This window comes from Oncorhynchus mykiss, chromosome 17 (assembly GCF_013265735.2).
Source record: "Oncorhynchus mykiss isolate Arlee chromosome 17, USDA_OmykA_1.1, whole genome shotgun sequence".
Classification (NCBI taxonomy): Eukaryota; Metazoa; Chordata; class Actinopteri; order Salmoniformes; family Salmonidae; genus Oncorhynchus; species Oncorhynchus mykiss.
This window is the reverse complement of record NC_048581.1, coordinates 5,559,977-5,586,025: the sequence shown is the minus strand read 5'-3', so window position 1 is coordinate 5,586,025 and position 26,049 is coordinate 5,559,977. Positions and strand designations below refer to the sequence as shown.

The following is a 26,049-nucleotide window of genomic DNA, read 5'->3' as shown; positions in this document are numbered from 1 at the left end:
TATAATTTAAGCCCAAACAACAACCTCTTTCCCTACTGTATTTATTTTATTTATTTTGCTCCTTTGCACCCCATTATTTTTATTTCTACTTTGCACATTCTTCCACTGCAAATCTACCATTCCAGTGTTTTACTTGCTATATTGTATTTACTTCGCCACCATGGCCTTTTTTTTGCCTTCACCTCCCTTATCTCACCTCATTTGCTCACATCGTATATAGACTTGTTTATACTGTATTATTGACTGTATGTTTGTTTTACTCCATGTGTAACTCTGTGTCGTTGTATGTGTCGAACTGCTTTGCTTTATCTTGGCCAGGTCACAATTGTAAATGAGAACTTGTTCTCAACTTACCTACCTGGTTAAATAAAGGTGTTCTCAACTTGCCTACCTGGTTAAATAAAGGTGAAATAAATAAATTTAAAAAAAGTGTATCTATGATAAAAAATGACAGATTTCTACATGCTTTGTAAGTAGGAAACACTGGCGATTTGGCAGGCTATCAAATACTTGTTCTCCCCACTGTATAGCCATATTATAAAGTATGAAAAGGCTTGTTCGTTCACATGTCATGAATTCACTATGACATGATATTTGTATACGTTTTTTTTAAAACTTTTATTATGTAATAGATCATATGGGTTGAAAAGTGTTTTATTAGAAAAGTATGAAAATCAAATTAAATATTATTATTCATGTGCCGAATACAACCGGTGTAGACCTTGGTGAAATGCTTACTTACAAGCCCTTCACCAACAATGCAGTTAAGAAAAATACTTGTAAAGTACAAAAAAAGTCCCTCTGACACCGCCTGGTATAGAAGTCCTGAGTGGCAGGAAGCTTGGCCCTAGTGATGTACTGGGCCGTACGCACTGCCCTCTGTAGTGCCTTGCGGTCAGAGGCCGAGCAGTTGCCAAACCAGGCAGTGATGCAATCAGTCAGGATGCTCTCGATGGTGCAGCTGTAGAACGTTTTGAGGATCTGAGGACCCATGACAAATCTTTTCAGTATCCTGAGGGGGAATAGGTTTTGTCATGCCCTCTTCACGACTGTCTTGGTGTGCTTGGACCATGATAGTTTGTTGGTGATGCGGACACCAAGGAACTTGAAACTCTCAACCTGCTCCACTACAGCTCTGTCAATGAGAATGGGGCGTGCTTGGTCCTCCTTTTCCTGTAGTCCACAATCATCTCCTTTATCTTGATCACATTGAGGGAATGGTTGCTGTCCTGGCACCACACGACCAGGTCTCTGACCTCCTCCCTGTAGGCTTTGTTGTTGTTGTCAGTGATCAGGCCTGATGACACTGTTCAATGATGGCGTTGGAGTCGTGTCTGGCCATGCAGTCATGAGTGAACAGGGAGTACAGGAAGGGGCTGAGCATGCACCCCTGAGGGGCTCCCCGTGATGAGGATCAGCGTGGCAGATGTGTTGTTACTTACTCTTACCACCTGGGGATCAAGAAGTCCAGGATCCAGTTGCAGAGGGAGATGTTTAGTCCCAGGTTCCTAAGCTTAAAGATGAGCTTTGAAGGCACTATGGTGTTGAAAGCGGAGCTGTAGTCAATGAATAGCATTCTCACTTTTTTTCATCTAGGCAAGTCAGTTAAAGAACAAATTCTTATTTACAATGACAGCCTATGAAAGTTTTTCAGATCTTACAGTTGTCTGCGCCAGACCCTAGCGTGAGAGAAAAGAGCGCTTCCCCTTAGTTAAATGGGGGCTATACATTTTCAAAATTAACACCTACATTTTAACACACGTTATAATTCAACATTTTTTTTACTATTTCTTCCAGATATAGGTGTCCTGTTAGCCCTGAACATTATCCGTTTCCAATTCCCCATCGCAAAGTCTTTTCCGCGCTCCGTCAAAGCTCTGTCCACTTTCCATCCAGGGAAAGATCCGCCTTCGACTTTGTTGTTCCTGGGTATGTCTCAACGATAACCGCGGCCATCGCCGTAATTGTTCCCGATTTTCGAAAAGACTGTCCAGCTTATTCATCAGTGTTCTGAAAATATGGTAATCGCGCCATTTAAAACTGAACATTATTTGAAAAAAATGTACATCCTTGCATGCTTTGGAAGATACATATGAACTGACCGTTTTCGAAGCATTTGCACTATCAAATTGTTCACATGCTAAAATCGTCACTCTGGAGTCCGGGGTATACGCCATTGAAGGGCCATTAGATCACTTCGGCCACAGACCTGTTCTTCCAACGCATATCCGGGCAACCTTGAAGCACTCAGGGAGCGTTCCATTTGACACAGCGCTAGTCTTATTTTAAGCCATTCTCTCATCCTTAGCGCTGGAGAAAAACTCTCGGGTTCTGCCCGATAAAAGGGTTGGGACACGCTGTCTGTGAATATCTTAACCGTAGATTCCTCCGGGCTGAATATGTAAGACATATGACCCTCGCTTGTACACAAAAATCCTTTAAAACATTCGGGAGCCTCACGCAAAACATCATCCAGGCTTTTGTCGTTGGATTCATGACATGAGCTGCAAAGCACTCCGATAATTGCCCTTGTAGACATATTTTAGATGTTTAATATTCAGGTCTTTATTTTAAAAAATGCTTGTTCTGGACATTTATAAGGCATATGCCACAGCCCAGGACATTCCTGCTTCATCAGATAACAAACATAAGGGCGATAAAACTGGGGGGTGGGGGGGTCATACCCTGTCCACAACTTCAAACACAACCCCCCCAGTTCAACCAGGCCCCTAGACATCAATCACCAGGACTACTTCAAAGGATGACATATAGCTATGAAATAACACACACCCCCTAACACGTGACCACTGGAACAGGGGGGACGGGGCGGGGGCACATATTCGGACATGCACAGGTCATCAATCAATCACTTTGCCGCGTGCCTCTACTTTAATCTCTCTCTCTGCTCAACAACACTGACTGTGAATCAATCTGGTTGATTCTTTGCTCAACAACACTGACTGTGAATCAATCTGGTTGATTCTCTGGTTGATTCTCTGCTCAACAACATGGACTGTGAATCAATCTGGTTGATTCTCTGCTCAACAACACTGACTGTGAATCAATCTGGTTGATTCTCTGGTTGATTCTCTGCTCAACAACACTGACTGTGAATCAATCTGGTTGATTCTCTGCTCAACAACACTGATCGCGTCAAACTTTGCTGTGTGTCCAGGCTGTCACTTCTGTCATCAGCTACTAACACCAGTGCTGCACCTTTGTCCTTGTCCCTGGATGACGTCTTCCTGCTCCCTCTTCCATAGTGAGAACACTGATGGCTCAACATGGTTTTCTGAGAGACTGGATGAAGGCATCCTGCTCCCTCTTCCATAGTGGGAACACTGCTGGCTCAACATGGGCTTCCTGGTTATGAAAGAAAGTGTGATGGTCAATGGTAGCCACTCTCATTGTTTGAAGCAGTTGCAGTCTTTGTTGGCATGTATCCAGACCCCAGAATGGTAGTAGAAAGGAGCCTGTTCCCCACATTGCTTCCTCACAATCATTGGCTGCCTCGACCACTCCCCCACCTGACCACAGGACCAGTATTGCTGACTGATCTTCATTCCTACCGCCCTCATCACCACCCCTGAAGTCTCTTCACTGTCTGATCTTCATTCCCACAGCCTTCATCACCACCCCTGGAGTCTCTGCACAGAGTAAGTGAAGATAGTATAAGAAACCTCTCCCATTCTACTTGTCTATTATCTTTGTTTAGAAATAGTCATTTGTGTGACCTACTGATTTTCCCTACAATTTATTTTAAGGATTTAGAAATATAGAAATGGTAGAACCGGAAACTAATATAAAAGGTGTGTACAGCAGTAGTTATATAGGATGATACTGGGCGGAGGCCGGCTAGAGGTGACTATTTAACAGTCTGATGACCTGGAGATAGACCACACATTAAGTATTGTGGTGGCAGCATCATGTTATGGGTATGCTTGTCACTGGCAGGGACTGGAGAGTTTATCAGGATCAAAATAAATATGAAAGGAGCAAAGTGTAGACTTTGTATAGGCACTGTACAGCCTTAACTGTGGAGTGACCCCATAAAATGGGATATCAGCCAACTCAGTGACAACCACAGAACACAACTATGTATAGTTTACACAAATATGAGTCTCTTAGCTCTTTTTGCAGGACTTTGACTGTGATACATCACCCTCCATAACCAACCTATTGTGTGTATTGAACATTCATATTGAACAGCCTTACCTATAGAGTAGCACCACCACCCATCAGCCCATTCTCTTCTTGATGTCAAAGCTGCATTGTATTGCTGCTATAGGAGTTTATGATTAATAATCCTATTTACTTCAAGCCCCACTAAGATGTCACCATACTATTCATTTAAAGCCCCTCTGTCAGATATACATCATCAGAGTGGGAAACCAACTGACATGGAAACAATGGAGCAAATGTATCACTATCAGAGGGGTGAATTATGACATCAGATAGAACTACTCAGACATTCCAAATATCACTTGATTATCGAGGGGTGAATTATGACATCAGATAGAACTACTCAGACATTCCAAATATCACTTGATTATCGAGGGGTGTATTATGACATCATATAGAACTACTCAGACATTCCAAATCAGGCTTCATCCACATCATGAAGGTGGATATTGATCCAACCATTTCAAAAGTAATGACCGGGCTGACGAAAACAGGATATGCCTGAATATTTTTATAAATGCTGACAGACGATATGTTAGTTTGTCTGACATGGTTGGGTCTTTTTGTGCCAGTATAAACGTTTTAGTGAGAAATGGCGATGGAAACTCCTTTATGTACAAATATTTATATATCAATGATGACTAATTATGTATACATTTCAATCAGGACTGACTAATCAGAATACTAGCGTGTTACTGTATATGTACTAACCCGAATACTATTATGTTACTGTATATGTACTAATCAGAATACTATTCTGTATATGTATGAGTTTTCTTTCTTGATCCCAGTACTGAAAATAATGTGTGTGTGAATGTGGTCAAGAGTTTAGAACAATGACGGTCTGTTCCTTGGTACAAATGAATGAACTATATCTCCAAACTGACTAGAATGCTTATCTACACTAGCTGACCTTGGCTCAAGGCCTTGGCTCAAGGCGAGGAGGGAAAGCTTGAGAACTATAGAGCCTTTCTACCAGTGTCAAGAAGAGACGGAACATTTAGAAAACGCTGACGTCATTTTCCGTTTATAACCTGTGGTAAAATGTGTACTCAGTACTCTCTTGAATAAACTCTGCTGTCTGATTTTAAGACTGGGCTCTGTCTATCATTATAGAATAAGGGAATTACAATTCCTTATGAATTGACAGAGTGTTTAATTTTAATTGGGTATTAAAACAGAGAGCAATTTAATTCCTTCAACAAATAACCCTCATGTCTTAGTTAACTTGGAGTCACGTGATGATATGTTGTGTGGTCCTCCCACTATGACTTGGAAAACCATGTCGTTTATTAGGCTACAGATGAAATAAGTTATGAACTTCACAGGGTGGTGAAACTACATGTGATGAGCTTGATGCTCCTTTCCAATACGTTTTGAGGGTCTTAATCTGGTGACATGATGACCGATGCTTGGTTGCCATTTGACAAATAAAATAATTGCTCTCACCCATGATAATCTCATCAATCGGGTAACCACGTTTATTCAACCAGTGGGAGGTTTGTAATTGCCCCCAGGAAAGTCGAAAGAGGAACTCTTCATTGAGACAATGATAAACAGCAATCTGTGGGAGAGTTGTGGTGGATATTATAAAATAAGGATGTGCTGGAGTCCAAGTCAAACCAAGATTCTTTATTTCTGAGGTCAAATCAAATGACATTTTATTTGTCACATACACATGGTTAGCAGATGTTAGTGCGAGTGTAGCGAAATGCTTGTGCTTCTAGTTCCGACAATGCAGTAATAACCAACAAGTAATCTAGCTAACAATTCCAAAACTACTACCTTATAGACACAAGTGTAAGGGGATATGTACATAAAGATATATGAATGAGTGATGGTACAGAGCGGCATAGGCAAGATACAGTAGATGGTATTGAGTGCAGTATATACATATGAGATGAGTATGTAAACAAAGTGGCATAGTTAGTGGCTAGTGATACATGTATTACATAAAGATGCAGTAGATGATATAGAGTACAGTATATACGTATATATATGAGATGAATAATGTAGGGTATGTAAACCTTATATTAGGTAGCCTTGTTTAAAGTGGCTAGTGATATATTTTACATAATTTCCCATCAATTCCCATTATTAAAGTGGCTGGAGTTGAGTCAGTGTGTTGGCAGCAGCCACTCAATGTTAGTGGTGGCTGTTTAACAGTCTGATGGCCTTGAGATAGAAGCTGTTTTTCAGTCTCTCGGTCCCAGCTTTGATGCACCTGTACTGACCTCGCCTTCTGGATGATAGCGGGGTGAACAGGCAGTGGCTCGGGTGGTTGTTGTCCTTGATGATCTTTATGGCCTTCCTGTGACATCGGGTGGTGTAGGTGTCTTGGAGGGCAGGTAGTTTGCCCCCGGTGATGCGTTGTGCAGACCTCACTACCCTCTGGAGAGCCTTACGGTTGTGGGCGGAGCAGTTGCCGTACCAGGCGGTGATACAGCCCGACAGGATGCTCTCGATTGTGCATCTGTAGAAGTTTGTGAGTGCTTTTGGTGACAGGCCGAATTTCTTCAGCCTCCTGAGGTTGAAGAGGCGCTGTTGCGCCTTCTTCATGATGCTGTCTGTGTGGGTGGACCAATTCAGTTTGTCTGTGATGTGTATGCCGAGGAACATAAAACTTACTACCCTCTCCACTACTGTTCCATCGATGTGGATAGGGGGGTGTTCCCCCTGCTGTTTCCTGAAGTCCACAATCATCTCCTTAGTTTTGTAGGTCAAATATATGTTTGAGTATACCCTGTACCATTTAATTTCATATGGTAAAGACAGGTAAACACATTGTCAGTCAACAATATAAGACAATGGGAGCACTGTGTATGTTCTCTGATGAATTTTAAGCCAATGTGATGTGAAATATCAATATACACGCTAAGAGAAGTAATTTCTCTCTCCGGTGTGGATTCTCTAATGACGTTTAAATGACTGTTATGAGTACTATGTTTTCCCACAGTCTGAGCTTTTCTAAGCCTTCTCCTCTGTGTGCAGTCTAATGTGTTCTTTCAGGCTTCCTAAATGGGCAAAAGCTTTGCACCCTGGGAGGAGTGGTAAGGCTTCTGCCCTGTGTGTATTCTCTCATGTCGTTTCAGCGTCCCTGAATTGTTGAAACACTTTCCACACTGGGAGCAGTGGTAAGGCTTTTCCCCTGTGTGTATTCTCTCATGTTGTTTCAGGTATCCTATCTGGCTGAAGAACTTTCCACATTGGGAGCAGTGGTAAGGCTTCTCTCCTGTGTGTATTCTCTCATGCCGTTTCAGCTTTCCTGAATGGTTGAAACGCTTTCCACACTGGGAGCAGTGGTAAGGCTTCTCTCCCGTGTGTATTCTCTCGTGTTGTTTCAGCTCCCCCGACTGGTTGAAACACTTTCCACATTGGGAGCAGTGGTAAGGCTTCTCTCCTGTGTGTATTCTCTCATGCCGATTCAGCTTCCCTGAATGGTTGAAACGCTTTCCACACTGGGAGCAGTGGTAAGGCTTCTCCCCTGTGTGTATTCTCTCGTGTTGGTTCAGGAATGCTTTCCGGCTGAAACTCTTTCCACACTGGGAGCAGTGGTAAGGCTTCTCTCCTGTGTGTATTCTCTCGTGTTGTTTCAGCTCCACCGAACGGACGAAACGCTTTCCACATTGGGAGCAGTGGTAAGGCTTCTCTCCTGTGTGTATTCTCTCATGCAGTTTCAGGTTTCCTCTCTGGTTGAAACCCTTTCCACACTGGTAGCAGTGGTAAGGCTTCTCCCCTGTGTGTATTCTCTCATGCTGTTTCAGCACCTCCAAATGGACGAAACACTTTCCACAATGGGAGCAGTGGTAAGGCTTCTCTCCTGTGTGTATTCTCTCATGTAGTTTCAGCTCCCCCGACTGGTTGAAACACTTTCCACATTGGGAGCAGTGGTAAGGCTTCTCTCCTGTGTGTATTCTCTCATGAGCTTTCAGGTTTGCTTTCCGATTGAAACTCTTTCCACACTGGGAGCAGTGGTAAGGCTTCTCTCCTGTGTGTATTCTCTCATGTTGTTTCAGGTTTACTCTCTGGTTGAAACACTTTCCACATTGGGAGCAGTGGTAAGGCTTCTCTCCTGTGTGTATTCTCTCATGTTGTTTCAGCTCCCCCGACTGGTTGAAACACTTTCCACATTGGGAGCAGTGGTAAGGCTTCTCTCCTGTGTGTATTCTCTCATGAGCTTTCAGGTGTGCTTTCTGGTGAAAACTCTTTCCACACTGGGAGCAGTGGTAAGGCTTCTCCCCTGTGTGCATTTTCTCATGTTGTTTCAGGTCCCATAACCGGTTACAACTCTTTCCACAGTGGGAGCAGTGGTGTCGTCTTGCTAGTTTGGACGTCCCTGGCTCTGGTTCCTCCGAGTCTGGCCTTTCTCCTGCCAAAGACAGTGTTATTTTTAAATAGAGACCCGAATGAAACCACATGATAAAACAACCTTGCTACGAGGGTAAATCCTAAATCAGATCTCTCAATAACCCGAGGCCAGTTTTAAAAAATCTTAGTGTGATTTTAAAACAAATGTAGAGCTTCCTGGTAATTACTGATATGTTTAAATTACTTATTTTATTCATCCTGTTTTAAAAGTCAGAACACAAAAACCTGGACAGTTCTAGGACACCGAAGACACAGACGTCACTGGATTCCAATTGAACAGGTGGTTCTAAATATATAACATTCATAGCTGTATGATACAGAATGTGACCTACACACTTCCTTAAACATAAAATAACTAAAGAAGTAATTTTGTGTGGAGGTCCAAAACTTGTTTTTACGTCGAAGATACAAAGCACATCAGTAACATCTCCCCGTTGTTGAAAGGGTTCGACACATGCTGTTTAAATGGACCAATTTCTTAGTTAGACATTCACAGATTTTCAACATTTTGATTATCGCTGATGTCATATTTTGGGTAAATGTTCCTAAAACTGATAGTAACAACAAAAAACAAAAATATAAACGCAACATGTAAAGTGTTGGATGTTTCATGAGCATCACTGTTAGTCAACATTTATTCTTTGCCAAGATAATCCATCCACCTGACAGGTGTGGCATATCAAGAAGCTGATTGAACAGCTTGCTTATTACACAGGTGCACCTTGTGCTGGGGATAATAAAAGGCTACTCGAAAATGTGCAGTTTGTTCACACAACAATGCCACAGGTCTCTGAGGGAGCGGGCAATTGGCATGCTGATTGCAGGAATGTCCACTGGAGCTGTTAGGAAATGTAATGTACAGTACCAGTCAAAAGGTTGGACTTACCTACTCATTCAAGGGTTTTTCTTTATTTTTACTATTTTCTACATTGTAGAATAATAAAGACATCAAAATGATTAAAAAACACATGGAATCATGTAGTAACCACAAGTATTAAATCAAAATATATATTTTATTCTTCAAAAGTTGCCACCCTTGCTTTCTCTCAACCAGCTTCACCTGGAATCCTTTTCCAACAGTCTTGTAGGCATTCCCACATATGTTGAGAACTTGTAGGCCGCTTTCCCTTCACCTCTGCGATCCAACTCATCCCAAACCATCTTGATTTGGTTGAGGTCGGGGGATTGTGTAGGCCAGGTCATCTGATGCAGCACTCCATCACTCTCCTACTTAATCAAATAGCTCTTACACAACCTGGAGGTGTGTTGGGTCATTGTCCTGTTGAAAAACAAATGACAGTGGGACTAATCCCAAACCAGATGGGATGGCATATCGCTGCAGAATGCTGTGGTAGTCATGCTGGTTAAGTGTGACTTGAATAAATAAATCACTGACATTGTCAATAGCAAAGCACCCGCACACCATCACATCTCCTCCTCCATGCTTCACGGTGGGAACCACACATGCAGAGATAATCTGTTCATCTACTCCTCGTCTCACAAAGACATGACGCTCGGAACCAAAAATCTCACATTAAGACTCATCAGACCCAAGGACAGATATCCACCGGTCTAATGTCCATTGCTCATGTTTCTTGGCCCAAGCAAGTCTCTTCTTCTTATTGGTGTCCTTTAGTAGTGGTTTCCTTGCAGAAATTTGACCATGAAGGCCTGATTCACGCAGTCTCCTCTGAACCGATGATGTTGAGATGTGTCTGTTACTTGAACTTTGTGAAGCATTTATTTGGGCTGCAATTTCTACGGCTGGTAACTCTAATGAACTTATGCATCAGAAGTAACTCTGGATCTTCCATTCTTGTGGTGGTCCTTAAAGTAATGATGGACTGTTGTTTCTCTTTGCTTATTTGAGCTGTTCAAGACATAATATGGACTTTGTCTTTTACCCAATAGGGCTATCTTCTGTATACCACCCCTACCTTGTCACAACACAACTGATTGGCTCAAACACATTAAAACCGGTTATGGCACATTAACTCTTGAAACTAGGGGGCACCTTTAAGACTCCATAATGTTTCATCATTAGATGCTACAGTCCTCCTTTAAGACTCCATAATGTTTCATCATTAGATGCTACAGTCCTCCTTTAAGACTCCATAATGTTTCATCATTAGATGCTACAGTCCTCCTTTAAGACTCCATAATGTTTCATCATTAGATGCTACAGTCCTCCTTTAAGACTCCATAATGTTTCATCATTAGATGGTACAGTCCTCCTTTAAGACTCCATAATGTTTCATCATTAGATGCTACAGTCCTCCTTTAAGACTCCATAATGTTTCATCATTAGATGCTACAGTCCTCCTTTAAGACTCCATAATGTTTCATCATTAGATGCTACAGTCCTCCTTTAAGACTCCATAATGTTTCATCATTAGATGGTACAGTCCTCCTTTAAGACTCCATAATGTTTCATCATTAGATGCTACAGTCCTCCCTTAAGACTCCATAATGTTTCATCATTAGATGCTACAGTCCTCCTTTAAGACTCCATAATGTTTCATCATTAGATGCTACAGTCCTCCTTTAAGACTCCATAATGTTTCATCATTAGATGCTACAGTCCTCCTTTAAGACTCCATAATGTTTCATCATTAGATGTTACAGTCCTCCTTTAAGTCTCCATCATGTTTAGAATGTGTCTGGAAGCGCTACTCTATCTATTCTACTCTCATCCTTTAGGTTTTAATAATATTTAATAACTAGGGTTAATACCTACCTGGCGCCCCAACAAAATCTTCATATTTACCCCCCTCTATCAATCCTGCTACAGAATTAGCGTAGTAGGCCATGTAACTTAAGGTAATCAGAAATATTTAGGACTAACTTATTCCTTGCCACCCATTCTGAAACTAACTGCAGCTCTATGTTAAATGTTGCAGTCATTTCAGTCGCTGTAGTAGCTGACGTGTATAGTATTGAGTCATCCGCATACATGCATAGACACACGGGCTTTACTTAAATGTCACTGGCATGTTGTTGGTAAAGATTGAAAAAAGAAGGTGCCAAAGAGCTGCCCTGGGGAATTCCTGATTCTGCCTTGATTTTGTTGTACAGGCTTCCATTAAAGAACACTGTGTTCTGTCAGACAGGTAGCTCTGGGGCGGCAGGTAGCCTAGTGGTTAGAGCGGTAGGCCAGTAACCGAGAGATTGCTGGATTGAATCCCCGAGTTGACAAGGTAAAACTCTGTCGTTCTGCCCCTGAACAAGGCAGTCCTAGGCCGTCATTGAAAAAAATAATTTGTTCTTAACTGACTTGCCTAGTTAAATTAAGGTTACATTTTAAAATAAAAACTCTTTATCCACAATATAGCAGGGGGTGTAAAAGCCATACGTTTTTTTCAGCAGCAGACTACGATCAATAATGTCAAAAGCCACACTGAGTCAAACAAAACAGCCCCAACAATATTTTTATCATCAATTTCTCTCAGCCAATCAGTCATTAAGTAAGTGCTGTGCTTGTTGAATGAACTTCCCTATAAGCTAAAAGTCTATATTTGTTTACTGTAAAATAGCATTGTATCTGGTCAAACACCATTTTTTAGGGTTGGTAACAGGCTGATTGGTCGGCTATTTAAGCCAGTAAAGGGAGCTTTACTATTCTTGGGGAGTGGAATGACTTTAGCTTCCCTCCAAGCCTGAGGGAACACACTTTCTAGTGGGCTTAAATTTAAGATAATGCTAATAGAACTGGCAATATCGGCCACTATTATCCTCAATCATTTTCCACCCACGTTGTCAGACACCAGTAACATGTCATTGTTGATTTTTTTCCCAAAATTGCATCAAAGGAGTTCCAAAGCTTTTTACAATCATTCTTCGTGTAATTCATAGTGTAGTTTCTACGTTTTACTCAGTTTAGTCACATGATTTCTCAATTTGCAATAGGTTTGCCAATCAGTTATTCAGCCAGACCTATATGCCATCTCTTTTGCCTCCCTCTTCATCATACCATTTTTAAATTCCTCATCAATCCACGTGGTTTTAACAGTTTTTACAGTCATTTTCTTAATGGGTGCTGCTTATTAGTAACTGGGATAAGCAATTTCATAAACGTGTCAAGGGCAGCGTCTGGTTGCTCGTCATTACACACCACGGACCAACAAATATTGTTTCCATTGTTGGAATCGGCAAAACATGGAGACATTAAAGAAGTGATAGGAAGTGAAAGAGACTGGGTGTTATGTCAGAAGTTAATGGTTCTCTGAAGAAAGACAGGTGGCTTCGGAATGTGTTGGGTGGACGAGAGGAGAGCAAAGTGTGAAACAGGGGAGACGAACATCTGTGGATTAGATGAAGGAGGGGTTGAGGTCAGGACAGATTCTCATCAGGGAGATAAAGGTCTGGTATCCTGTTACTCTCTTCCTGTGGAACCATAAGATGTAAGGATTGGAGAGAAGGAGTGTCTTAAGTGAGACATATATCTGGATGGAACAAATGTTGGGTTGTCTGAATTACAGATGTACAGAACCTTTGGGAATAATTAAACTTGGTTAAAGCTTCTCTAGTGTCCGTGAGTTATTTACTGTGAAAAAAAACAACGTAATAACATCAACAACATAGGAATCACCACAAACAATTGTATGACCTCTTATATAGAACATTAGGCCCAGCCTTTTGGAACTTTGGTTGTCCTAGATATGACTACTATATTGTGATCACAACATCCGATGAATTTGGATACTGCTTTCAAACACATTTCTGCAGCAATAGTAAAGATATGATCAAAATATGTTGATTCAATTTCTGTACCGTTTGTAACTACCCTGGTAGGTTGATTGATAAACTGAACCAAGTTTATGGAATGTTTTTGTAAAACAAGCACCTTACATTAGGTCATCTTGAAACTTTCCCTCTAAAGCTAACTTTCATCAAGGTTTTATATGGTCTATTGGTTTCTCTCTAAATCTAACTTTCATCAAGGTTTTATATGGTCTATCGGTTTCTCTCTTTTCATTGGCCGAATCCTTTTTCAGTGTTATGATATTCATTACATCCATATACACTACTCTATCTTCCTGTCAACTAACAGAACTCTGCTGGTTGTCCTGGTAACAGATACCAGTGGGCAGATCTATTTATTTGTTCAAACTGAACTACAGCACTTACTTTGATGTGTCAAATCTGATCCTTTCTTCTCTTCTCCTCCTCTCACAGTTCCACTCAGCCCCGTTGTTTTCCTGCAGTCCACCAGCAGCACAGACAACCTCTTCATACCCAGTAGTAAGGTGTTTCCGGGAGAGGCATGACACGGGGACTCCGGGAGAGAGGAAGGGCTAGCGTTGTCCTGGTAACCATAAAGAGGAGACACAGACACATACCATTATGGATGGAGGCATTAATATCTCTAAATTAATTGGGTGCCTTTTGTGTCCCTTTGATATTTTAAGTATAAATTATGCTCCATTATTACATTTTAAAAGCCTGTTATATATTTAAATAATTTAAAAGTCCCAAAAATACATGTAGCAATGGCAGATTGACCCTTTAACAATTTATATAAGTACTGAACATCACATTGAAGTGAAGAACTTAAGTAGAATGCCCCTTAAAACCACACATTAGTTCAACAACTGCATAGTTTGTGCCCCTGTTTTTAAGACAATACTCACTGGTGTTAATGAGATATTCTGTCTCCTCCTCTTTCACTCCCAAAACGTCTTCCTCCTTCACCTTTACTGAGATAGAACCTTTTAGAGAGGAAGGGTATGCTTTCTCTTCTTTCCCTATAACAGCCTCCTCTTCCTCCTTTTTCATTCTGAAAGGTTCTTTCTCTCCTTTCACTGTAATATCCTCCTCCTCTTCCTCTTTCACGACAATGTCCAGAGCCAGAGCATCTTTCTCTCCTTTCACTGTAATATTCTCCTCTTCGTCTTTCACGACAATGTTCAGCGCCAGAGCATCTTTCTCTCCTTTCACTGTAATATCCTCCTCTTCTTCTTTCACGACAATGTTCAGCGCCAGAGCTTCTTTCTCCGTACAGCAGACATCCACTTCTTTAGCAGGGGATGAGTAGTTTAATGAGCTCATGGTCAGGGATGTTAGCTAGCTAGTTAGCATTAGCGAATAGCCTAGTGCTAGGCTCAGTATCAATCTTTAACACATTTGCAAATTGAACAAGCACATTAGGTTCAAGTTAACGTCAACTGAAATGTGTTTTAAACACTGCGATTAGCTAATGCACATTAACATGGCCTAAAACGTCAATCTTTCAGTTTTACCTTGTCTACCAAGCTACGGAGGTGGTTGAAAGAGTAGCAGTGTTGTTGTTCCTGAAGAAGCGTCCCGTCCAGTCCATTATACGTCACGAAAGAAGCATCACCTGAAAGACGCTCGTCGCCATCTGCTGGCTGGAGTGGGTAACGCAGTTTGGAAACAATAGTTACTACACTTTTTGTATTGGAAATAACGTCATAATTATTTAACAATAAGCTGATATATTTTCTCTTACGTCATACAACTACTACGTTCCTGTACACAGACGTAGAAGCGTAATATGAATATGTAGATGATGAATAAATACTTCCATGAATAGGAAGTGTGTTTATACACATTTACTCTGTACATTTTTTCTCTAGATGTGACCATACTATTCCCTTAAAGCTACAATAGAAAGCTACAACAGGTGTTTCATTACCATGAAATTCTTACTGACAAGCCCTTAACCAACAATGTAGTTAAGAAAAATAAGAGGTAAGAAAAAAAGTTACACAATAAAAAAACTATACCGTGTTTACAGAGTCAATGTGGAGGTTGTATACAGGGGGTACCAGCACAGAGTCAATGTGGAGGCAATATACAGGGGGTACCAGTACAGAGTCAATGTGGAGGTTATATACAGGGGGTACCAGTACAGAGTCAATGTGGAGGCAATATACAGGGGGTACCAGTACAGAGCCAATGAGGAGGTTATATACAGGGGGTACCAGTACAGAGTCAATGTGGAGGTTATATACAGGGGGTACCAGTACAGAGTCAATGTGGAGGCAATATACAGGGGGTACCAGTACAGAGTCAATGTGGAGGCTATATACAGGGGGTACCAGTACCGAGTCAATGTGGAGGCTATATACAGGGGGTACCAGTACAGAGTCAATGTGGAGGCTATATACAGGGGGTACCAGTACAGAGTCAATGTGGAGGCAATATACAGGGGGTACCAGTACAGAGTCAATGTGGAGGCTATATACAGGGGGTACCAGTACCGAGTCAATGTGGAGGCTATATACAGGGGGTACCAGTACAGAGTCAATGTGGAGGCTATATACAGGGGGTACCAGTACAGAGTCAATGTGGAGGCAATATACAGGGGGTACCAGTACAGAGCCAATGAGGAGGTTATATACAGGGGGTACCAGTACAGAGTCAATGTGGAGGTTATATACAGGGGGTACCAGTACAGAGTCAATGTGGAGGCAATATACAGGGGGTACCAGTACAGAGTCAATGTGGAGGCTATATACAGGGGGTACCAGTACCGAGTCAATGTGGAGGCTATATACAGGGGGTACCAGTACAGAGTCAATGTGGAGGCTATATACAGGGGGTACCAGTACAGAGCCAATGTGGAGGTTATATACAGGGGGTACCAGTACAGAGTCCATGTGGAGGCTATATACAGGGGGTACCAGTACCGAGTCAATGTGGAGGCTATATACAGGAGGTACCAGTACAGAGTCAATGTGGAGGCTGTATACAGGGGGTACCAGTACAGAGTCCATGTGGAGGCTATATACAGGGGGTACCAGTACCGAGTCAATGTGGAGGCTATATACAGGAGGTACCAGTACAGAGTCAATGTGGAGGCAATATACAGGGGGTACCAGTACAGAGTCCATGTGGAGGCTATATACAGGGGGTACCAGTACAGAGTCAATGTGGAGGCTGTATACAGGAGGTACCAGTACAGAGTCAATGTGGAGGCAATATACAGGGGTACCAGTACAGAGTCAATGTGGAGGCTGTATACAGGGGGTACCAGTACAGAGTCAATGTGGAGGCTATATACAGGAGGTACCAGTACAGGTGTTGAAATAAAATACATACAGCTTCATACAGTTTGATTTAATGAGGCTTAATGACCAAAAGCACAATTCTATTTTGTAAACATGAGACAAGTGTACGAGGAGATGCGTGTCTCATGAACTTTAAGTAGCCTTTATTTGTTGTGATATAATCCTTTAGAGACAGGATTGTGTCACGGATCTGGGGAAGTGGACCAAAGCATTTCTGCAGCATTGAAGGTCCTAAAGAACACAGTGGCCGCCATCATTCTTAAATGGAAAGTTTGGAAGTTTGGAACCACCAAGACTTCCTAGTGCTGGCCGCCCAGCCAAACTGAACAATTGGGGGAGAAGGGCCTTGGTCAGGGACGTTACTGAGAACCCGATGGTCACTCTGACAGAGCTCAAGAGTTCCTCTGTGGAGATGGGAGAACCTTCCAGAAGGACAACCATCTCTGCAGCACTCCACCAATTTGACCTTTTTGGTAGAGTGGCCAGACGGAAGCCACTTCTCAGTAAAAGGCACATGAAAGTCTGTTTGGAGTTTGCCAAAAGGCACCTAAAGGACTCTCAGACCATGAGAAACAAGATTCTCTGATCTGATGAAACCAAGATTGAACTCTTTGACCTGAATGCCAAGCGTCAGGTCTGGAGGAAACCTGGCACCATCCCTACGGTGAATCGTGGTGATGGCAATATCATGGTGTTATTGGGGATATTTTTCAGCGGCAGGGACTGGGAGACTAGTCAGGATCGAGGGAAAGATGTACGGAGCAAAGTACAGAGAGATAATTGATGAAAACCTGCTCAAGAGCACTCAGGACCTCAGACTGGGGCAAAGGTTCACCTTTCCACAGGACAACGACCCTAAGCACACAGCAAAGACAACATAGAAGTGGCTTTGGGACAAGTCTCTGAATGTCCTTGAGAGGCCCAGCCAGAGCCCGGATTTGAATCTGATCAAACAACACTGAAGAAATCCTGAAAATAGCTGCGCATTGACGCTCTCCATCCAACCTGACAGATCTTGAGAGGATCTGCAGAGAAGAATGGGAGAAACTCCACAAATACAGATGTGCCAAGATTGTAGTGTCATACCCAAGGCGGCTTGAGGCTATAATCACTGCCAAAAGTGCTTCAACAAAGCACTCTCTGCTCAACAACACTGACTGTGAATCAATCTGGTTGATTCTCTGGTTGATTCTCTGCTCAACAACACTGATCGCGTCAAACTTTGCTGTGTGTCCAGGCTGTCACTTCTGTCATCAGCTACTAACATCAGTGCTGCACCTTTGTCCTTGTCCCTGGATGACGTCCTCCTGCTCCCTCTTCCATAGTGAGAACACTGATGACTCAACATGGTTTTCTGAGAGACTGGATGAAGGCATCCTGCTCCCTCTTCCATAATGGGAACACTGCTGGCTCAACATGGGCTTCCTGGTTATGAAAGAAAGTGTGATGGTCAATGGTAGCCACTCCCATTGTTTGAAGCAGTTGTAGTCTTTGTTGGCATGTATCCAGACCCCAGAATGGTAGTAGAAAGGAGCCTGTTCCCCGCATGCTTCCTCACAATCATTGTCTGGATCGACCACTCCCCCACCTGACCACAGGACCAGTATTGCTGACTGATCTTCATTCCTACATACCTTAAGGGAACATTTCGGCATTTCGTGTATGATCAGTGAGAAAGTCCATATTGCAAATGTACGGTCCCTTACTAGACGTCCGAAAACATTTGTAAAATTCGCGGTCGGCGTCGGGCCGTGCGGTAGGGCCAGACCTACCGGGAAGTCATCAAATGAACTTTGTCGGACATTCGGTTTCCGTTTTATAAAATAAACAAGTTTTGGACCATTTTTCCGCTATCCCGGAAATTCCCACAAGAGGGCATACGGAATCATATGGCAATTTGGCAAAACATCACGAATCACGACGGGGCCTTATCTCGAAAACGGAAAATATTTCGAAGCCGAAACTTGGTGAGCGTAGGTTTGGCATAATGGGCAGTTGGCCCCGAACAAGATGGCGTCTAGGCCTCAACGGTTTTTGAGTTATGGCCGTTTTTCTGGGATTAAAGGTCCAAAATGGAAATAGAGAAATTATTTTTCCACTTCAGGTCAAAGTCAAGGAGCCTCCGGTGTCAATAAAAAAAGAACCAGCCATTTATCTATCGTCATTTAAGAGAAACGGAACAATGACAAATCTGTGATGTTCACAAATAGGCATTTTTTTTTTTCAACGGTTACAGATCCAGTTGCAGGGTGTTCATACGAATCTTTTTAAAGTGTGCTGTGGAGCTCTGCGAGATTTCTGTGATTTTCTATGATTTTCTGAAATAACACACACATACTAAACCCTCCGTAAATAACTCAGTTCTTAACGTAAAGACTTAAAACTCAGGATTATGTAAAAGCATACCCCAATGAGGATATGTGGTGAATTATAGCTTCCTGTGCCAACCGGAAGTGCCTTAAATGGTGTCTCAGGGGCTGTTTCGAAGGGTTAAAAAAGTCAGATCTGTCCAAAACTGCATATATGTGATTAGGCAACCCCCATGAACTGTAAATCAGTCATTTTTCCCAAAAAAAATCAAAGGAAAAAAAAATCACACTAAAACACAACTTGGATGGAGGGACGTATTGGGGTGCGTAGAGACAGACAGTGGCTGCAATAGTTAGCTTTGTTGGAGCTAAAAAAGAACCGTCAGACCTAGAGTTCCGAAACTTTAGAAACCTGTTCTAGACCTCCGGTCGATGGTGCGTGGTGAGTTACGTGGCTCTAGACGGTTCTCGGACCGAGAAACAGCCTCGTACATTTGCAATACCTTCAATTCATTTTGACCATTACGAAAATGACGACGTTTAGAAAAGTCTCAGAGACGCAAGGCTTGGTGCATTGAAACCGGCTCGGCCCATAGAGACGGACCCCAACGGGTCTGTCCGATAGCTCGTTCAAGGACCCCGTAGCAAGGCATGGAAAAAAGTGGATTTTCAGCACCAATTAGGGTTTTTCTCGGACACCAAATGACCTATCGAGCCGAAACTCGGGATTCGGGGTCGCCTCACATAGGACTTCACATAATGTCCGAACTGGACCCGCAGCTAGAACGTAACTATGTGTTTTACCTTTTTATTATGTTTTAAACTAAAGGCGCTGTGAATTATGGGACTGCTCTGACATATGTGATAGTTGGCTTCTAAATGAGTAGTAAAAAGTGGGTTTGGTGTCATAATGACATCTAATTGACTGATGGACACTGACTTGCTAGTTGACTTTTGTGCATTTGCAATATGTTTAAACGGAGAGGGACCATCACCAAAATTGCATCTTGAAATCAACACAAAAAATGGCATCACCATAGTCTCCAGACTGTGCTGAGTTCAACGAGCTATCCCGCTTGACCGTAGCTCGCTCGGTCTAAGCGCAACGACCATTAGAAAAGTAGGCCCAAAATGAAGCCTGCCCCACAATGTCATTTGCTTTTGAGTGACAGTGAGAGAACCGTTAGGGTGAGAAGAAAAATTACACCACATGAATGTTCCTAAGGTCCTCCCAATCCGTGCAAGCCTAACCTTGACCGTGTGGCATTAACCCTTAACAGTAAAACAGTGTTTTTTGATCTCACAGATTACAGTGTCATCTCTCCCCATAGGAATACATTGCCTGCACCCCTAATTTCAACCTGAAGTCTATATGGGTTATGAATGCCGTATGAACCTGTCTTCGGTACCAGTCCATCAGGCCACTATGAGGTCTACCTGTGTTGATTCTGAGCTTCCTGGACCAACCGGAAGTGGTTAAAATGCCCCTAAAAGTGTTTACCCATACCCTGCCTGCAGTTTGATAGACATAGTGCATTCAACCCTGTGTAAATCAGTCAGTTCTTAACGTAAGGACTTAAAACTCAGGATTCTGTAACAGCATACCCCAATGAGGATATGTGTTGATTTGTAGCTTCCTGTGCCAACCGGAAGTGCCATAATTGGTGTCTCAGGGGCTGTTTCGAAGGGTTAAAAAAGTCAGATCTTTCCAAAACTTCATGTGTGTGATTAGGCAACCCCCATGAACTGTAAATCAGTCATTTTTCCCCAAAAAAATCAAAGGAAAAAAAAATCACACTAAAACACAACTTGGAAGGAGGTACGTATTGGGGTGCGTAGAGACAGACAGTGGCTGCAATAGTTAGCTTTGTTGGAGCTAAAAAAGAACCGTCAGACCTAGAGTTCCGAAACTTTAGAAACCTGTTCTAGACCTCCGGTCGATGGTGCGTGGTGAGTTACGTGGCTCTAGACGGTTCTCGGACCGAGAAACAGCCTCGTACATTTGCAATACCTTCAATTCATTTTGACCATCACGAAAATGACGACGTTTAGAAAAGTCTCAGAGACGCAAGGCTAGGTGCATTGAAACCGGCTCGGCCCATAGAGACGGACCCCAACGTTTCTGTCCGATAGCTCGTTCAAGGACCCCGTAGCAAGTCATGGAAAAAAGTGGATTTTCAGCACCAATTAGGGTTTTTCTCGGACACCAAATGACCTATCGAGCCGAAACTTGGGATTCGGGGTCGCCTCAGCTAGGCCAACACATAACTTAAGAAATGGACCCGCAGCTAGAACGTAACTACGTGTTTTATGGTTTTTTTATGGTTTGAACCCAAGGCGTTGTGAATTTTGGGCCAGCTCTGAAGTATGTAATAGTTGGCTACTAAACGAGTTGGAAAAAGTGGGTTTGGTGTCAGTTTGTATCAGTTTGGTGTCAGAATGATATCTAATTGACTGATGGACTCTTGTCCACTTGACTCTTGTACATTTGCAATATGTTTAAACAGTGAGGTACCATCACCAAAAGCGACATTCTGAAATCAACCCTAACGAGCGATTGAGATGAACCAGAATCACTGCAAAGCCATCCCGAGTTCATCGGGCCAATCAATTTCACATTCCTGCAGGATTTTTATAGCATGACCAATTCGTGATGGTACCTGCCCATTGAAACATATTGCAAATGCACAGTGACTTTGAAAAAGTAAGGAAACATAAACAAAAAAAATCCAAAATTTTTATTTTTGGGTGACCAGTTGCACGTGCATTTGCAATATGATTCTATAGTGAAAAAACATATTGCAAATGCACAGTGACTTTGAAAAAGTAAGGAAACATAAACAAAAAAAATCCAAAATTTTTATTTTTGGGTGACCAGTTGCACGTGCATTTGCAATATGATTCTACAGTGAAAAAACATATTGCAAATGCACAGTGACTTTGAAAAAGTAAGGAAACATAAACAAAAAAAATCCCAAATTTTTATTTTTGGGTGACCAGTTGCACGTGCATTTGCAATATGATTCTATAGTGAAAAAACATATTGCAAATGCACAGTGACTTTGAAAAAGTAAGGAAACATAAACACATTTTTTTTATTTTTAGGTGACCAGTTGCACGTGCATTTGCAATATGATTCTATAGTGAAAAAACATCACCAAAAGCGACATTCTGAAATCAACCCAAACGAGCCATTGAGATGACCCAGAATCACTGCAAAGCCATCCCGAGTTCATCGGGGTAGTCAATTTCACATTCCTGCAGGATTTTTATAGAATGACCAATTCGTGATGGAACCTGCCCATTGAAACATATTGCAAATGCACAGTGACTTTGAAAAAGTAAGGAAACATAAACAAAAAAAATCAATTTTTTTTTTTTTGGGGTGACCAGTTGCACGTGCATTTGCAATATGATTCTATAGTGAAAAAACATCACCAAAAGCGACATTCTGAAATCAACCCAAACGAGCGATTGAGATGACCCAGAATCACTGCAAAGCCATCCCGAGTTCATCGGGCCAGTCAATTTCACATTCCTGCAGGATTTTTATAGCATGACAAATTCGTGATGGTACCTGCCCATTAAAACATATTGCAAATGCACAGTGACTTTGAAAAAGTAAGGAAACATAGAATCAAATTATTTTTTTTTGGGTTACCAGTTGCACATTTCAGATCACCAGTTGCACATTTCAGATCACCAGTTGCACATTTCAGATCACCAGTTGCACGGAGGAAAATCGTTACTTTTGAATTTGACTTTTGACTTCCTATGACATCATATTGCAAATGGACAAAACATATGCCTTATGCACAAGTAAAACAAAAAAAAATTATGATAATACAAGTTGACAAAGGTATAGTTTGAGCAAAGTATAGTTTGAATTTTGAGCATGACAAATTCGTGATGGTAAAACATATTGCAAATGCACAGTGACTTTGAAAAAGTAAGGAAACATAAACAAATGGACATAATGAAATCATCATTTTTTTTTCCCGGTTACCAGTTGCACGCGCATTTGCAATATGATTCTATAGTGAAAAAACATCACCAAATGGACATGATGAAATCAACACAACGAGTGATGGAAATGAACAACTATCACTGCCCGGCCGTCCCGAGTTCATCAGTTCAGTCAATTTTGGCCCCCAAAAAAGTTGACTTTTGACTTTGACTTTTGACTTCCTATGAAATCATATTGCAAATGGACAAATCATATTCCTTATGCACAAGTAAAAAAAAAAAATTATGATAATAACATTTTACAAAAGTATATTCATACACTTCTTACACATGATTAATTGTCTTAAAATCGAAACAATTTCAAAAAACGGTCCAGAAAGCACTTTTTTTAGTTTTTAAAGTTTAAAAAAAATCAAATTTTCGACTTTTGACATCCTATTAAATCATATTGCAAATTGACAAAACATATGCCTTATGCACTAGTAAAAAATAAAATAAAATGATATTAAAGTATGACTAAAGTATGTTGATAAAGTTCTTATACATGTGTAATTGACATAAAAATTGAAAGAATTTTGAAAAACGGTCCAGAAAGCACTTTTTTAAGGATGTGTGAAGTTTTTTACCAAATTTTGACATTTTTGACTTTTGACTTTTGACTTCCTATGAAATCATATTGCAAATGGACAAAACATATGCCTTATGCGCATGTAATTAAAAAAAAAAAAAATTGATATCAAAATTGGACAAAAGTATATTCATACAGTTCTTACACATGTGTAATTGACAAAAAAAAGCGAAAGAATTTCGAAAAAAGGCCCAGAAAGCACTTTTTTAAGGGGTGAAAAGTTTCTGAAAAAAATATCCTATTTTCAAAATTTTTCTTTTGGATGTTGACTTGGGTTGCATTTCCAATATGAAAAACCCCGGTGGAGCGCACTCGCCCCCTGTTGGATTTTTGAGGTGTTACAATTGGCAATTGCCATATGGCATTTGCCATATACTTTGCACGAATCAACGCCGCTTTGGGTGGTATTGGACATCGTGTACATGGTTTGTCCAATGCCAATATCTTGCCATTCATTTTTGTACAATTCAGGGGGGTATTCCCTTACAGCCTTCATCACCGCCCCTGGAGTCTCTTCACTGTCTGATCTTCATTCCTACAGCCTTCATCACCATCCCTGGAGTCTCTTCACTGTCTGATCTTCATTCCTACAGCCTTCATCACCATCCCTGGAGTCTCTTCACTGTCTGATCTTCATTCCTACAGCCTTCATCACCATCCCTGGAGTCTCTTCACTGTCTGATCTTCATTCCTACAGCCTTCATCACCATCCCTGGAGTCTCTTCACTGTCTGATCTTCATTCCTACAGCCTTCATCTCCATCCCTGGAGTCTCTTCACTGTCTGATCTTCATTCCTACAGCCTTCATCTCCGTCCCTGGAGTCTCTTCACTGTCTGATCTTCATTCCTACAGCCTTCATCACCGCCCCTAGAGTCTCTTCACTGACTGATCTTCATTCCTACAGCCTTCATCACCGTCCCTGGAGTCTCTTCACTGTCTGATCTTCATTCCTACAGCCTTCATCTCCGTCCCTGGAGTCTCTTCACTGTCTGATCTTCATTCCTACAGCCTTCATCACCGCCCCTGGAGTCCCTTCACTTTCTGATCTTCATTCCTACAGCCTTCATCTCCGTCCCTGGAGTCTCTTCACCGGGTAAGTATAGATAGTATAAGAAACCTCTCCCATTCTACTTGTCTATTATCTTTGTTTAGAAATAGTCATTTGTGTGACCTACTGATTTTCCCTACAATTTATTTTAAGGATTTAGAAATATAGAAATGGTAGAAGGAGGAATGTCAGAGTCTGGAATATAAATATATACAGTTGGTTTACAATGTATATGATGGTGTGTCTAGACATTATGGACCGTATATGAATATAAAAGGTGTGTACAGTAGTAGTTATATAGGATGAGCCTTGACTAGAATACAGGGTGGAGTACTGGGTGGAGTTCAGGGCAGGATACTGGGCGGAGGCCGGCTAGAAGTGACTATTTGAACATTCATATTGAACAGCCTTACCTATAGAGTAGCACCACCACCCATCAGCCCATTCTCATCTTGATGTCAAAGCTGCAGTGTATTGTTGCTATAGGAGTTTATGATTAATAATCCTATTTATTTCAAGCCCCACTAAGATGTCATCGTACTATTCATTTAAATTCCCTCTGTCAGATATAAATCATCAGAGTGGGAAACCAACTGACATGGAAACAATGGAGCAAATGTATCACTATCAGAGGGGTGTATTATGACATCATATAGAACTACTCAGACATTCCAAATATCACTTGATTATCAGAGGGGTGAATTATGACATCATATAGAACTACTCAGACATTCCAAATCAGGCTTCATCCACATCATGAAGGTGGATATTGATCCAACCATTTCAAAAGTAATGACCGGGCTGATGGAAACAGGATATGCCTGAACAATTTTATAAAAGCCGACAAACTATATGTTAGTTTGTTTGACATGGTGGGGACTTTTTGTGTCAGTAAAAATGTATAAGCGAGAAATGGAGGTGGAAACTCCTTTATGAACAAATATTTATATAATAACCATCACATCTTAGTTAACTTGGAGTCACGTTATGTTGTGTGGTCCTCCCACTATGACTTGGGAACCCATGTAGTTTATTAGGCTACAGATTAAATAAGTTATGAACTTCACAGGGTGGTGAAAGTGCACGTGATGAGCTTGATGCTCCTTTCCAATACATTTTGATGGTCTTATTCTGGTGACAGGTGACATGATGATCGATGCTTGGCTGCCATTTGACAAATAAAATAATATCGCTCTCATCCATAATAATCTCATCATGTAGGTAGCCTACCAACACTGTATCTATGAGCTGCTGGCTACAGTGCATGGGGGGGACAAGATAATTTTTGCTATATAATGCAACAGTTTTGTTAAACCATCAGTAGAGTTGAAAATGCGATGGAAACCATTGGGAATTTAACAGCATAAGTTATTTATTTGTCACGCAAAGCCTTTAATCTGCAATAAATCTGTTTGATAGAAACATTTCTGGTGGGAAAATGTATATATTGTTTTATGCAGATTTGAGAATATTCACATGAAAATCTGTCTCAAATGACATGGAAACTTAGCTAC

General features: G+C 41.5%; 1 protein-coding gene across 1 annotated transcript in view; it reads right to left on the bottom strand.

Moving 5' to 3' along the window:
• Window positions 1-26,049, bottom strand: part of LOC110494908 (zinc finger protein 721) — a 317,665-nt gene that overhangs the window by 11,717 nt on the left and 279,899 nt on the right. The window contains 1 exon segment of the mRNA XM_036948289.1: window positions 7,227-8,440. Within this exon segment, the coding sequence (XP_036804184.1) occupies window positions 7,227-8,440 (1,214 nt within the window).